Raw genomic sequence first — 13,919 nt, 5'->3', positions numbered from 1 at the left:
TGGAATCCTGTGAGACAACTGGAACTGGAGTCAGTTAATATCCGACTTGCTTGAACCGGCCTGGAATCCAGTGAGACAACTGGAACTGGAGTCAGTTAAATATCCGACTTGCTTGAACCGGCCTGGAATCCGGTGAGACAACTGGAACTGGAGTCAGTTAAATATCCGACTTGCTTGAACCAGCCTGGAATCCGGTGAGACAACTGGAACTGGAGTCAGTTAAATATCCGACTTGCTTGAACCGGCCTGGAATCCGGTGAGACAACTGGAACTGCAGTTCACATGAATTCACACTGATTAGCTTGCACTTGGACTGAGCTGTTTCAGGAATGCTTGCAGCAGCACACTCAAGGACACACTGGAAGATTATTTAACTTCAGGAAACTCAGCACAGGTGTTACTACTATGAGCTGGAATCACAGTGTTAGTATTGCTGCAGTGAGTAGAAATCACAGTGCTGGTAATACTTGCTTTGAGCTGAAATCACAGTGCTGGTAATGCTGCTAAGAGCTGAAGTCTCTGTGCTGATGATATACAATGAGCTGGAATCACAGGTAGTTTAAAGAGCTTCAGGGCACAAGGAGTGAACCCTGAAGTCTGAGTCTAGACGCAGCTAGGAAGCGACGTTGTTCTGGACGATTTGCTAGGGCCCTGCCCAGCCCCTTTATCCCCCTTGCTGGACAGTGATTGGGCAGTGGAATCATGTGACTGAACCGACAGCCGTGGTTGGTAGAGTTGCGGTCAGCTGATCATCGGCAACATGGCGGCAACCAGTACCTGCGGCCAGCGGGGAGGATAGCGGTGAGCTGGAATGGAGTTCAGGGGTACTGGAGCCAGCACAGTGGGAAGCAGAACAAGTGGCGACATGACACCTGCAGGACCACCGAAGCCGGACTAGGCTGCGCACTGGTAAGATCTGTGACGCTAAGTCCAGATTCCTGACAGGGGTTTAGCGATTTTAAGTTCAGAATGGGCCTAACCGAACCATCCGGTTTCGGTACCACGAAAAGGTTTGAATAGTAACCCTTGTTTTGCATCTGGGGAGGAACTGGTACAATAACCTGTGCCTCCACCAACTTCTGGATGGCTCCCTGTAGGGTAGCCCTGTCTGCCGGCAAAGCTGGCAAGCCTGATTTGAAGAACCGGTGAGGAGGAAGATCTTGAAACTCCAGCCGGTACCCCTGGGACACAATATCTTGAACCCAGGGATCCAGGCCAGACAACACCCAGACGTGACTGAAATGTCTGAGTCTCACCCCCACCGGCCCTACCTCCAAGCCGCGCGGTTCACCGTCATGCTGAGGACTTTGGCATACCTGAAGCAGGCTTCTGTTCCTGGGAACCTGCAACAGCAGGTTTCTTGGATTTTGGTCGACCTCCTCTAAAGAAGGTGTTGGACGGTTTGGCCTTTCTTGTTTTAGCAACCCGAAAGGACTGTGATGTAGCGGAAGAAAAAGGTTTCTTTGTAGCAGGTGCAGCTTAGGGGAGAAAAGGTGACATACCCGCTGTAGCCGTGGAGATTCACGCATCCAACGCTTCCCCAAAGAGAGCCTGCGTAGGGTCTCCACACCTCTCCTGGATTCCGCGTCGGCAGACCACTGGCGCAGCCATAGGCCTCGGCGAGCTGAGACAGACATGGAAGATATTCCTGCAGCCATTGAACCCAGGTCTTTCATGGATTCCACCATAAATCCTGCAGAATCCTGAAAGTTACGTAAAAACAATTCAACGTCACTTTTATCCATTGCAATTAAAATCCTCAAGTAATGTGCCTGACCACTTTACTATAGCTTTGGAAATCTATGCACAGGCAAAAGTAGGACGTAGTATAGCCCCTGAAGCCGTGTATATGGATTTTAGCGTATCAATTTTGCGATCAGCCGGCTCCTTTAAGGTGGTAGATTCAGGGACAGGTAAAACCACCTTTTTCGAGAGTCTGGATACAGACGCGTCCACTATGGGTGGGCTTTCCCATTTCTTTCTATCCTCCTCAGCGAAGGGGAAAGCAACCAGAACTCTTCTATTGATCTGGAATTTTTTCTCTGGGTTTTCCCATGATTTTTCAAAAATAGCATTTAATTCTTTGGACGCGGGGAAGGTTAGCGAGGCTTTCTTATTATCAGTGAAGTAAGCCTCCTCAACCTGCTCAGGTGTTGTATCAGCAATATTCAACACATCCCTGATAGTCTCTATCATTAACTGCACCCCTTTAGCAAGAGATGCGGCCCCCCTGAGCACATCCCCATCACCGTCTGCCATGTCAGAATCGGTACCCGTGTCATCTTGCATAATCTGGGCAAGAGCACGTTTGTGGTAACCTTCAGAGGGGGGCCCTGAGGTAACAGAACCAGACCAAACTGCCATAGAGGTCTGTAAAACCTGAGTTGCAGATTCATTTGTGCAACCCTAGTAGAAATCTGAGAAAATAGGATTTTGGTTACCTACCGGTAAATCCTTTTCTCGTAGTCCGTAGAGGATGCTGGGGTCCACATTAGTACCATGGGGTATAGACAGGTCCACTAGGAGCCATTGGCACTTTAAGAGTTTGAGAGTGTGGGCTGGCTCCTCCCTCTATGCCCCTCCAACCAGACTCAGTCTAGAAACTGCGCCAGAGAAGACGGACATCTTTGAGAGAAGGATTTAACACAGATAGTGGCGAGATTCATACCCGCTCACACATACAAGGCACATCAAGTTAACTTAGCTTAAAAACTCAGCAACCGCTGAAACATTACTTACCAAGTAACAATGCAGTACTCAACTAAAACGAAGTTGTACTGAACCAAAAAACTATAGCAGGAAAACGAAGTGCTAGGCGGGGCGCCCAGCACCCTCTACGGACTACGAGAAAAGGATTTACCGGTAGGTAACCAAAATCCTATTTTCTCTTACGTCCTAGAGGATGCTGGGGTCCACATTAGTACCATGGGGATGTAACAAAGCTCCCAGAACGGGATGGAGAGTGCGGAGGCTCCTGCAGAACTGATTGACTGAACTTCAGATCATCAGAGGCCAAAGTATCGAACTTGTAGAACTTTGCAAACGTGTTCGACCCAGACCAAGTTGCAGCTCGGCAAAGTTGTAAAGCCGAGACACCCCGGGCAGCCGCCCAGGAAGAACCCACCTTACGAGTAGAGTGGGCCTTGACAGTCGTAGGACACGGCAATCCTGCCATAGAATACGCATGCTGGATAGTGAATCTGATCCAGCGAGAGATCGTCTGCTTAGAAGCAGGACACCCAATCAGAGAGTCCGATTTTCTGTGACGAGCAGTCCTCTTTACATAGATTTTCAGAGCCCTTACAACATCCAAGGACTTTGATGAAATTGAGGAGTCAGTAGCCACTGGCACCACAATAGGTTGGTTGATATGAAATGCTGACACAACCTTCGGAAGAAACTGCTGACGTGTCCGGAGCTCAGCTCTATCTTCGTGGAAGATCAAGTATGGGCTATTACAGGACAAATCCCCCAACTCCAACACACGTCTAGCAGAAGCTAAGGCCAACAACGTGACAGCCTTCCATGTAAGAAATTTGACCTCAATCTCCTGTAGAGGCTGAACCAGTCCGATTGGAGGAACTGCAACACCACGTTAAGGTCCCAAGCTGCCGTAGGTTGTACAAAGGGAGGTTGGATGTGCAGAACTCCCTTCAAAAAGGTCTGAACCTCAGGGAGGGCAGCCAATTGTTTCTGGAAGAAAATGGACAGGGCTGAAATCTGGACCTTCACAGATCCCAACCTCAGGCCCATATCCACACCGGCTTGTAGGAAGAGGAGAAAACCTCCCAGTTGAAACTCCACTGCAGGAAATTTCTTGGACTCACACCAAGATACATATTTTTTCCAAATTCGATGGTAATGTTTAGACGTTACTCCTTTCCTAGCCTGTATCAGGGTAGGAATGACTTTGTTCGGAATGACCTTTCGAGCTAATATCTGGCGTTCAACCTCCATGCCGTCAAACGTAGCCACGATAAGTCTTGATAGGCGAACGGCCCCTGCTGCAGCAGGTCCTCCTGAAGAGGAAGAGGCCTCGGCTCTTCTAGCAGTAGATTCAGAAGAGCCGCAGACCAAGCACTTCTTGGCCAGTCTGGAGCAATGAGGATCGCTTGAACCTTTGTTCTCCTTATGAGCTTTAGAACTTCTGGGATGAGTGGAAGTGGAGGAAACACGTACACCGACTGGAACACCCACGGAGTCACTAGGGCATCCACCGCCACTGCTTGTAAAAACAATTCAACATCACATTTCTCCATAGTATCCAAGTCTTCAAGTAACGTGCCTAACCACTTTACTATAGCTTTGGCAATCCAAGCACTGGAAATAGTGGAACGTAGTATTGCCCCAGAAGCCGTGTACATGGATTTGAGCATATTATCAATTTTACGATCAGCCGGCTCTTTCAAAGCGGTAGATCCTGGAACAGGTAAAACCACCTTTTTTGAGAGTCTGGATACTGACGCGTCAACAATAGGCAGGTTTTACCATTTCTTCCTATCCTCTACCGGAAAAGGAAATGCCACCAGAACCCTTTTAGGTACCTGGAATTTTTTATCTGGGTTTTCCCAAGCCTTTTCAAAAATACATATGGTCAAAAGAATGCCATTAGAATCCAGAGGCGCTCAAAAAAAACATAAATAAACATTCATAGTGTATCATACATATACAGGACTGATTCAGATGAAATCTTTTAATAAGCCTTGTACCTATAATTGAGTCTACTTTTTTAAGAGTAGACAATCACGCTTTTTGGGGGGAGCTGGAGTTCCACCAGTATAGGTTCTGAATGGCTTTGGTCTTCCTCTCCACAAGTATGACCCAAAAAAGAAAGATAGAAAACCTCCAATGGTGCAATATCTTTTATTCACTGTGCTGAACATATACAAGACAGGGATAAGGGTGGCATGCCTTGATGAAGATACTGCTTGTGTCGAAACGCGTCGGCAGGATGACTTGTCTGTTGTGAGGGAGACGGTTGGGACATCACCTGTGGAGTTGAGCGGCCGGTTCCGGGGACGCCCGAGTGTGAACATCTTTTAAAACCTGCTGGTATTGTCTACTTTGTAGACCACTTCATATGGTGAGAGACCACCCTTATCCCTGTCTTGTATATGTTCAGCACAGTGAATAAAAGATATTGCACCATTGGAGGTTTTCTATCTTTCTTTTTTGGGTCATACTTGTGGAGAGGAAGACCAAAGCCATTCAGAACCTATACTGGTGGAACTCCAGCTCCCCCCAAAAAGCGTGATTGTCTACTCTTAAAAAAGTAGACTCAATTATAGGTACAATGCTTATTAAAAGATTTCATCTGAATCAGTCCTGTATATGTATGATACACTGTGAATGTTTATTTATGTTTTTTTTTGAGCGCCTCTGGATTCTAATGGCATTCTTTTGACCATATCGATTTCTGGAGTGTGGGGTGACACTTCTTTGTCCATTTCCTGAAATCAGAGGCAGCCATCATTGGCGCACGGTATCTTATCATTATTGTTTGTTTTTTCAAAAATACAATTTAATTCCTTTGACGCAGGGAAGGTTAGCTAGGCTTTCTTATTTTTAGTGAAGAAAGCCTCCTCAACCTGCTCGGGTGTTGTATCAGAAATATTCAACACATCTCTAATAGCCTCTATCATCAACTGCGCCCCTTTAGCAAGAGATGCTGCCCCCCGCAACACATCCCCGTCACCATCTGCAGTGTCAGAATCAGTATCCGTATCATCCTGCATGATCTGCGCAAGAGCACGTTTATGTGAATATACAGCGGGAAGCCCTGAGGTACCAGAACTGGGCCAGACTGCCATAGAGTTCTGTAAAGCCTGAGTTGCAGATTCATTTAGTGCAACCCTATTTGAAATCTGAGAAATCATAGATTTGATAGAGGATAACCACTCAGGCTCCCTTGCTGGTATCTGTGCTAAACCAGTGCAATCCTGATTACATGGAATGGGATCATCCTGAGAGGAAATATCCTCTGAAGCATATGACACAGAGTCCCTGGACATTGCTTAATGGAGACCACAGACACTCCACACACACACAGGTGAGGACAGACAGAGTTTCACCCCCAAGAATGGCAAGAGAGACACAGAGATTGGAGCCAACCCACACACAGCACTTTAAATGTAAAGGGAGATCCCTACTAGCGCTGACTGTGCATCTTAATAGGTTACACAGTCTTAATGCAGCCTCCCCCCCTTCTACAACCCCCTGGTACCATGAGAGATAGCTGGAGTTGCTGTGGAGGGACTTGCTCTTCCTGGACAGCGCTGTGCAGGCAGGAAAATGGCGCTGAACACTGATGGGTCCGCTCTGAGGAGAAGCTCCGCCCCCAAACTGGCGCTGTCTTTCTGGTCTTCACAAGGATTATACTGGCCTGAGGTAAACTGCTGACTAAGATCCACGGACCCCGACAGGCTTGCTGACCAGTGCAGGGTTCAGGCGCTGGCCCAGTGCGCCCCTCACATCGCCGACCCATGAGATGGACGAAAAGCTCAGTTCAACGAATTATCTGGTCTAAACTTTGTTTGGTCCTCCCTTTGATCGGTGATCTGCTGGCTGTATGCTCAAAGGGAGGACCAAACAAAATGTAGACCAGATAATTTGTTAAACTGAGCTTTTCGTCCATCTCATAGACCATAGAGCAAGATCGAATCATCACTAAAGGAATCATCAAGAAATAAGTATTTTCCATCTTTATTTATCCAGGACCCTGACAGCGCCCCCAGGTTCATTTCCAACCAATTTCCGTTACCATTACATTTCCAGGACCCAATTAGGGATGAGTTCTTTATGAACCCAGAGGCAGCAGTCATCCACCAACTTGAGCGCCAATTAGACTACACATTCTATCCATACATTTAAATAGTTGTCTGGTATTGTTCTAGTACTAAATGGGAACTTTAAGAATTTGATATTTATTGACAAAATAATATTTGATCATCATGCTGTACCTTCTAACTGTTGCTATTTTGACTGTACAGTCTAGGGCTGGACATTGGAAACGGATGGTTGGCAGATATCAATGTTCCTGTCTCAATGGAAATCACATGCTTGTCGATTCAACTACCGACACCTGGAAGTGGTGTCCGTACCTTCAGTCTCTGGCTGAGCGGCGGGCTACTTTGCAACCACTACATGTTATCATCGCAAGGAGCAAACCTGAAACGTGATTTGAAAGGGAAGGGGCTTACAAGAACACAAGGGCTTAGGGTTATTAGGACGGTATCCGGTTGATAGATAGACAGTGTCTAGTTAGACAGTCAATAGACACCATATGTCATATGTTAGACAGACATTAGGTCGACAGGGTCAAAAGGACGACAGGGTCAAAAGGTCGACATGAAAAAGTAGACAGTTCAAAAGGTCGACAGGGTCAAAATGTCGACAGGGACAAAATGTTGACATGAAAATGGTAGACATAAAAAAGATTGACAAATGTTTTTATTAAATGTAACATGTTTTTGGACTTTCATACCTTCTCTATCCATGTCGGCATAGAGTTGGTTATAAACCTTGTGGCGAGCGCAGCGAGCCCCGCGAGGGTATGCTTTTCTACAATTGGGGGTCCCAGATGACAAAACTATCCAGACAAACCACAAAAATGCAAAAAACATGGTGTCTAACTTTTTTATGTCGATCATTTTCATGTCGACCTTTTGACCCTGACGATCTTTTGTACTGTCTACCTTTTTTCATGTCAACCTTTTGACCCTGTCGACCTAATGTCTGTCTAACATATGGTGTCTATCTATTGACTATCTAACTAGACACTGTCTATCTTTTATACCACACCCGCCGCCGCCCACTGGGGAGTGTATTTTAGCTTAGCAGAAGTGCGAACGCATGTGTAGCTGAACTCTGCAAAAACAGTTTGTGCAGTGTCAGAGTAGCTCTGAACCTACTCAGCGCTTGCGATCACTTCAGCCTATTCGTTTCCGGATTTGACGTCATACACCCGCCCAGCAAACGTCCAACCACGCCTGCGTTTTTTCAGACACGCCTGCATTTGTGCAAACACTCCCTGAAAACGGTCAGCTGACACCCAGAAACGCCCCCTTCCTGTCAATCTTCTTGCGGCCCCCAGTGTGACTGAAAACTTCGCTAGAACCTGTGCACAACCACAACGGGCTTTGTACCCGTACGTCACATGTGCGCATTGCGGAGCATACGCATGCGCAGAAATGCCGATTTTTAGCCTGAACGCTGCGCTGCGAACAACGGCAGCTAGCGATCAACTCGGAACGACCCCCATTGTGTCACAATTTTTCCAGAGTGAAGAGGTGAGATGTATCAAATCACGTTCAAGTGGAAAAGTTGTCCATCGCATACAATCAGCTCCTATCATTCAGTTTTATACAATAACAGTTAAAAGTTAACATTTGATAAATCTCTTCCAATATCACACTAATCTACTAACATATTACATAGCAATGCATTACATTAGACTGGATATAAGCACACACAGAGACCTCCTATGATAATCCTTTAGCGGCCAACTAATAATATGTCCCGTGAGTTACACACAGGGGACCCCAGCCCAGAGCGAGTCATAATTTATTAATGTGTTATCCCGCTATACCCTCACAACTCCACTAGCAAACGCCCAGCACATCCATTCACCAACGTCAGCTCCTCTCTCTCTCTCTCATCAGTCTCTGTCTGGTCACCTTAATAGCGAAGTCATGAGAGCTGCAGTGCTATTGGCTATCTTCCTGCCACTCAGCTATTGGCTGTGATTGTGTAAGTGGGCGGGGCGGGGCCGGTGTACGGAAGTACTGGCAGCGCGCAGTGTGGGTGGGGTACGGAAGTACTGGCAGAGTGCAGTGTGGGCGGTGTACGGAAGTACTGGCAGAGTGCAGCAAGGGTGCCCGGTGCCAGATGATCACCCGCAGCTTCCGTTACACCCTGTGCTCCTGCGTTGGCCGGGTGCGTGGTGTGTCATGTGACGTGCGGTGCACCGCCTGGCTGGGATAAGTAGTGCACAGCTATGGCATCTGGTATGTGCCACCATAGCGGGTGACAGTGCTGGCATGTGTACACAGGTCCGGTAAGTGGCATGGCAGGGTGGTTGGTCCCTGCTGGTTCAGCATGTAATATTTTCTTTGTCAATGTGATCTGCATGTATTAGTAACCACAGCAGCACCTAGTGATTCTTATCTTTAGAGCTATTGTCATCATTTTGCATTAAGGGGTTCAGCAAATGCTATTTTCTATGCTGATTGTGAAATAGACTCTTCATAGTGTAACTATATTTGCCTTTGCCCCTGTGGTTGTTAATCTGTGTAATAAGAAAGGAATGCTATGGGCTAACGTTGTGGCTTGCTCTGGTTCTGAGAGTTTCACACCTTGATGCAGAGATGGTAAATGAGCCCCCTGGTTATTTGTTTATATGTTAGAGCAGGGCATGAGTCTGAGGGTTGTGTAGTTGGCGTACCAGCAGCATCTGGGAGGGGAGAGACGCAACTCGTTAAAGGGACATTAGACAGAAATGTAATACTGTTTGCAGGAATGTAGTGCTTCTTATTGATGCAGCTGGTGGGGCAAGTTTTCAGTCTGTGTGACCTATTAAAAAAACTATATTGGATGTGATCTTTCTGCTTTACAAATGCAATAAACAAAATATATTTGTGTATGTGTGTGTGTATATATATATATATATATATATATATATATATATATATATATATATATATATATATATATATATGTGTGTATATATATATATATATATATATATATATATATATATATATATATATATATATAAAATATTACACACCAACAGGTGTGTGTATGTATGTATGTGTATATATATATATATATATATATATATATATATATATATATATATATATATATTACACACCAACTGACTGTTTTTCTAGTGCACATTAGAGGTGAAAGCAGTTGCCTAGTTGTTATTGGTTACAGTGCTTTTTTTATGTAAATGTGTGGAAGGACCGGGAGCCAGGTATCTCCTGCACAAATGACTTATGCACAGAAATTGAAAATCAACAATCGATAAAAGTATAAGCAAAACATTTTACTTTGTCCTTGGTTTAAATTATAACGGCATTATAAGTGCATCCTGTAATGTATCTGAAAGTGTAGTCTATACTTAGCATTGCTATTGGTCACCATGGTTTCTTACTGAACAGTAACATGGCTGTCAGAGTATAAGTGAACATGAAGGATAAGCTTGTCAGACTCTGGGGTCTATTTACTAAGCCTTAGAGAGAGAGAAAGTAACCAACCAACCAGCTCTGGTATCCCTTTTCATATGTCATGTTTTAAAACATTTGTTACCAGAAGTTTGTAAACAAAACAGAAACTTTTTGATGCCTTGTACACAATGTAATCTTATGTTAGAAGGGCACATCCATGACCCTGTATGTGCAGTTTTGTGTCAGATATTCTGTGAGTTTGTTTGGCAGATACTTGCATTTGCTGTGCTTCTTCCAGTTCCCTTTCTGTCTGAGCCATTTTGATTGAAAATCAATAAACCGGAACCCAGCAAAAAAGGTACATGAATATGTACAGCTTAAAACAGAAATAACTGAAAGTTATGGAAAGCCGGATTTATCAGTCCTTCCGTGTCAGAATATTTGTGCCCTTACCAAAAGGGTCTGAGTAGTGATGCTGATCAAAGGCTGTACCACCCATTGTTGATGGATTTAAAGAATCGGTGGTTGTAGCTATTGATGGCTGAGTACAGCGCACTCACAGACCTCAGCCTTGCACTGCCGATGTTTTCCCACCATCAGCCGTCCCCATGTATGGTGCAACATCGTGCTATGTCATCGATGGGAAAAACCCACTCGCCATCGATTGCAGTCCGTATGCCTGAGTGCATGTGTACGGCCACAAAATTGGGGTTCTGTCAACCTCCCAGCTCTGATTTTGACTGCAGACCCTGTATGTCTTATACTAGGCCTCCAGTACTGGATTTACCAAACTAAAGGGAGCTTTCTGTAGCTGGTGGACATGTGTAGCACTTAGGGAGACAGTTCAAATGGAGATTGTTGAGGCTTATCTGTCTGGATGACTTTTAGAGGGGGAAATTCAATTATCAGAAAGTATCTTGACCGGACGAATTTGCATGAAAACCGCCACACTTTGTGGCGGTGGGATCTCAGTCAAAAATGTTTACTACCCCAAAGGATAGCAAGCACTTCTGGGTGAATAGACCAGGTGAAGGGTGTGAATCGGGCTGCCGTTGCCGGCGTTTGAACACCACGGCAATTCGCCCCCATCGCTGCAGTTGAATTCCCCTTAGTCCTGGTTTAGATATGTTTTGAATCTGGATTTGCTAACTGCATAATGTGTTAAAACATGTCTTTGAAAGTCTGCCCAACACCCTTAGCCTCTGCCTACACTACAGCCAAGGTATACACAGCCATGTGCACTCAATATGTGCTCTGCGGGCTTCTACTTTTAAAAACAAATAATTACAGTTCAGAAATGTACAAATTCTGAGAAACTATTGCCCATTATTATGAAATGAAAAACAAGAACCTAACGTTGACTAAATAATTTCCACATCTTTTGCATTAGTTCTGTGTTTCACATTCTCTGCTGTATTTAATTATTATTTGTGCAGATGCTGCATTCCTGAGGGGACAGAATGATTTGTTAGTTGGGTAGAGTCTTTTGGAACCATCTGAGAAGCGCAGAAAACATGGCAACCCCTTATGTGCCTGTGCCAATAGGAAATACCTCTGCAGGCAGCGTGACCAATAGAAGCCAAAGGAGCTCATCGCTCGGAAGTAGCTCTACAAGTTCAAACTCCTCAAAGGACCCACATGAAGACGCCAACCCCAGGATCCGCAAGAAGCTGAGTGCGCCCGATCAAGTGAGCTGCATGTCCTCTGTATGTAGCAGCCCCCTCATCAGGACTAAGTTTGACTCCTCCGTGGAGTACACTACACAGCCGGGTGCACACAGACATGTTGATGATTCAGCAGAATTGGAGGAGAGGCCATCCACCCCAACCATCTTGGGATATGAAGTGATGGAAGAGCGGGCTAAGTTTACGGTAAGTTGTTGCTTTGAGTGTTTACGTGGCCTCTGTTGCTTGTAGTAGCTTTATTTAAAATACTGTAATATTTGTCTACAGACACAATTCCAGATAGCAGGCCTATGGTGAGAGGGGTTGGGTACGGGTGACCGGCGGTTGGTATACCATCGGTCACCATAACGACGCGGGGATCCTGGTGTTCAGATTGCCTGGGGGAGGGGGGGAGTGCAATGAAGCCCCTTGCAGACACCCACAAGTGGGAATGGTCCCTGTCAGTCGGCATGCCGACTGTCGAGATTACCCCGTGGGGGGATTCCGGCGTCGGTATAGCGACCAGCGGTCTCCTGACCGCATCCCGGTGAGAGGCCTATGCTCTGGACTTTTATGGAAAAGGTGTTATTTCTTGACCTCAGGTACAGAATGCTCTGTTCCTGGGTTTCCTTCTTAAAGTATGATTGCCATCACCTGTGTTGAACTAGGTTATTGATGAAAAAGGTGTGTCAGCACAGGTGATGGCAATTATACGATATGAGGGCCGCCATGGAGCAGGGTATTTTGTACCTGATGGAAAGGGTCATGTTGAAGGGTCTGTATTACTATATTGGTTAGGTAAAAGATCCAATAAAGAACAGATTGCCATAAATACTGCACAGAGAAACACCAGTGGGCGTAAGTGATTGAAAGATAAACACAATAATAATGGTTTGTTTTTTATGCCGTGTGGGAATGTTTCAGGTCACAGACTCCCTTCTACTAGAACACGAGTCTAAATAATTGCTCATAGTAGCATAGGGTTTGACGGCAGATAAGAACCCATATGATGATTTTATTTATGTGGCACATATAGTGGATTTAAAGACAAAAATAGATTTAGTGACTTCTACAGATTATTTCATACTGTGGAAAAAGAAATGCGCAGAAAATGGATTTACATGGGCTATAAATGAGACTGCATTTGCACGTCTCGTGACTGATCACTTGTTACAGGCTTACACTTTCGCTGTACTGGCTGTTTATTCGTTATTGGGATGACACAAATGTACAACACAGCTTCTGTGTCTAATAGCTGGCTAGTTACACTATAGCAGAGTATAGGTTACATTTTGTGCTGCTTGTTGTGCAGAAGGTCAGATATATGCAGTTGTCTGTCCACTCCCCACCATAGATATACTTGAAATTCATTGGTTTGCACTGAATGGTGTCAAAAGCTGCAGAACTATTGGTTATCCCTACCCGGCCCTCCACCCACTTTATAAATGCTTGATTTGATCTGTATGAACTTATTGTAATCAACTTTATTGTGAAGGCAGATTGCTGCAGAATGAAGAAGCTGACTGTTATTTAATTAGGGTTTACATACTCAGTATAATTTGGCTTTTACCTGTTATGTCCCGGATAAGTACAAACTATTGTTAGGCAGGGGATATTGACTGTAACAGTTTGCAGAACACACAAGCCCTTATCACAGGCATTCTTTGTTTGAAATGGGCATATTGTACGGAGTTGTTCCTGTTCACTATCATGCGCATACTTTCAGGTGCGGGGAAAGGGATAGATGTGGTATGACCTCATGTATGATAGGGATGTCACTGGTACAGAGGTGTCCTCTTACATCTTTGCTCCGTGCGCTACAAGTTGCGTTACACATAACTCGTGAGTGCCGTCTGACTCTGTAGCGCCAAGTGTCTTTTTGTTTTGTTTTTTGTTGTTTTTTTGTGTTTATTCCGTAAAAAATCATTGTATAGGCAAAGTAATGCAATAGGACAGACAGCTTCTGCTGATGAAAATGATATGCAGCATGCCTACATTCTGTGTATGACTGCGACTGTATTTGCATACAAAATGCTCTGCTACAGTGTTTTCATGGAAAACTCTGTAACATGGCATTTCACAT

General features: G+C 45.0%; 1 protein-coding gene across 2 annotated transcripts in view; it reads left to right on the top strand.

Annotated features, from left to right (window-relative positions):
- The first annotated feature begins 8,791 nt into the window (after positions 1-8,791).
- SNX16 (sorting nexin 16) overlaps positions 8,792-13,919 on the top strand; it is a 31,963-nt gene continuing 26,835 nt past the window's right edge. Inside the window, exons 1-2 of one of the 2 annotated variants that reach the window (XM_063924003.1) lie at positions 8,792-9,055; positions 11,609-12,043. In XM_063924003.1, the coding sequence (XP_063780073.1) occupies positions 11,687-12,043 (357 nt within the window). In that variant the 5' untranslated portion in view covers positions 8,792-9,055; positions 11,609-11,686. The remainder of the gene's footprint in view (positions 9,056-11,608; positions 12,044-13,919) is intronic. The other variant, XM_063924004.1, reaches the window with a different exon arrangement.

This window comes from Pseudophryne corroboree, chromosome 5, assembly GCF_028390025.1.
Source record: "Pseudophryne corroboree isolate aPseCor3 chromosome 5, aPseCor3.hap2, whole genome shotgun sequence".
In the NCBI taxonomy this organism is placed as follows: Eukaryota; Metazoa; Chordata; class Amphibia; order Anura; family Myobatrachidae; genus Pseudophryne; species Pseudophryne corroboree.
This window is presented reverse-complemented; position numbering and strand designations above follow the sequence as displayed.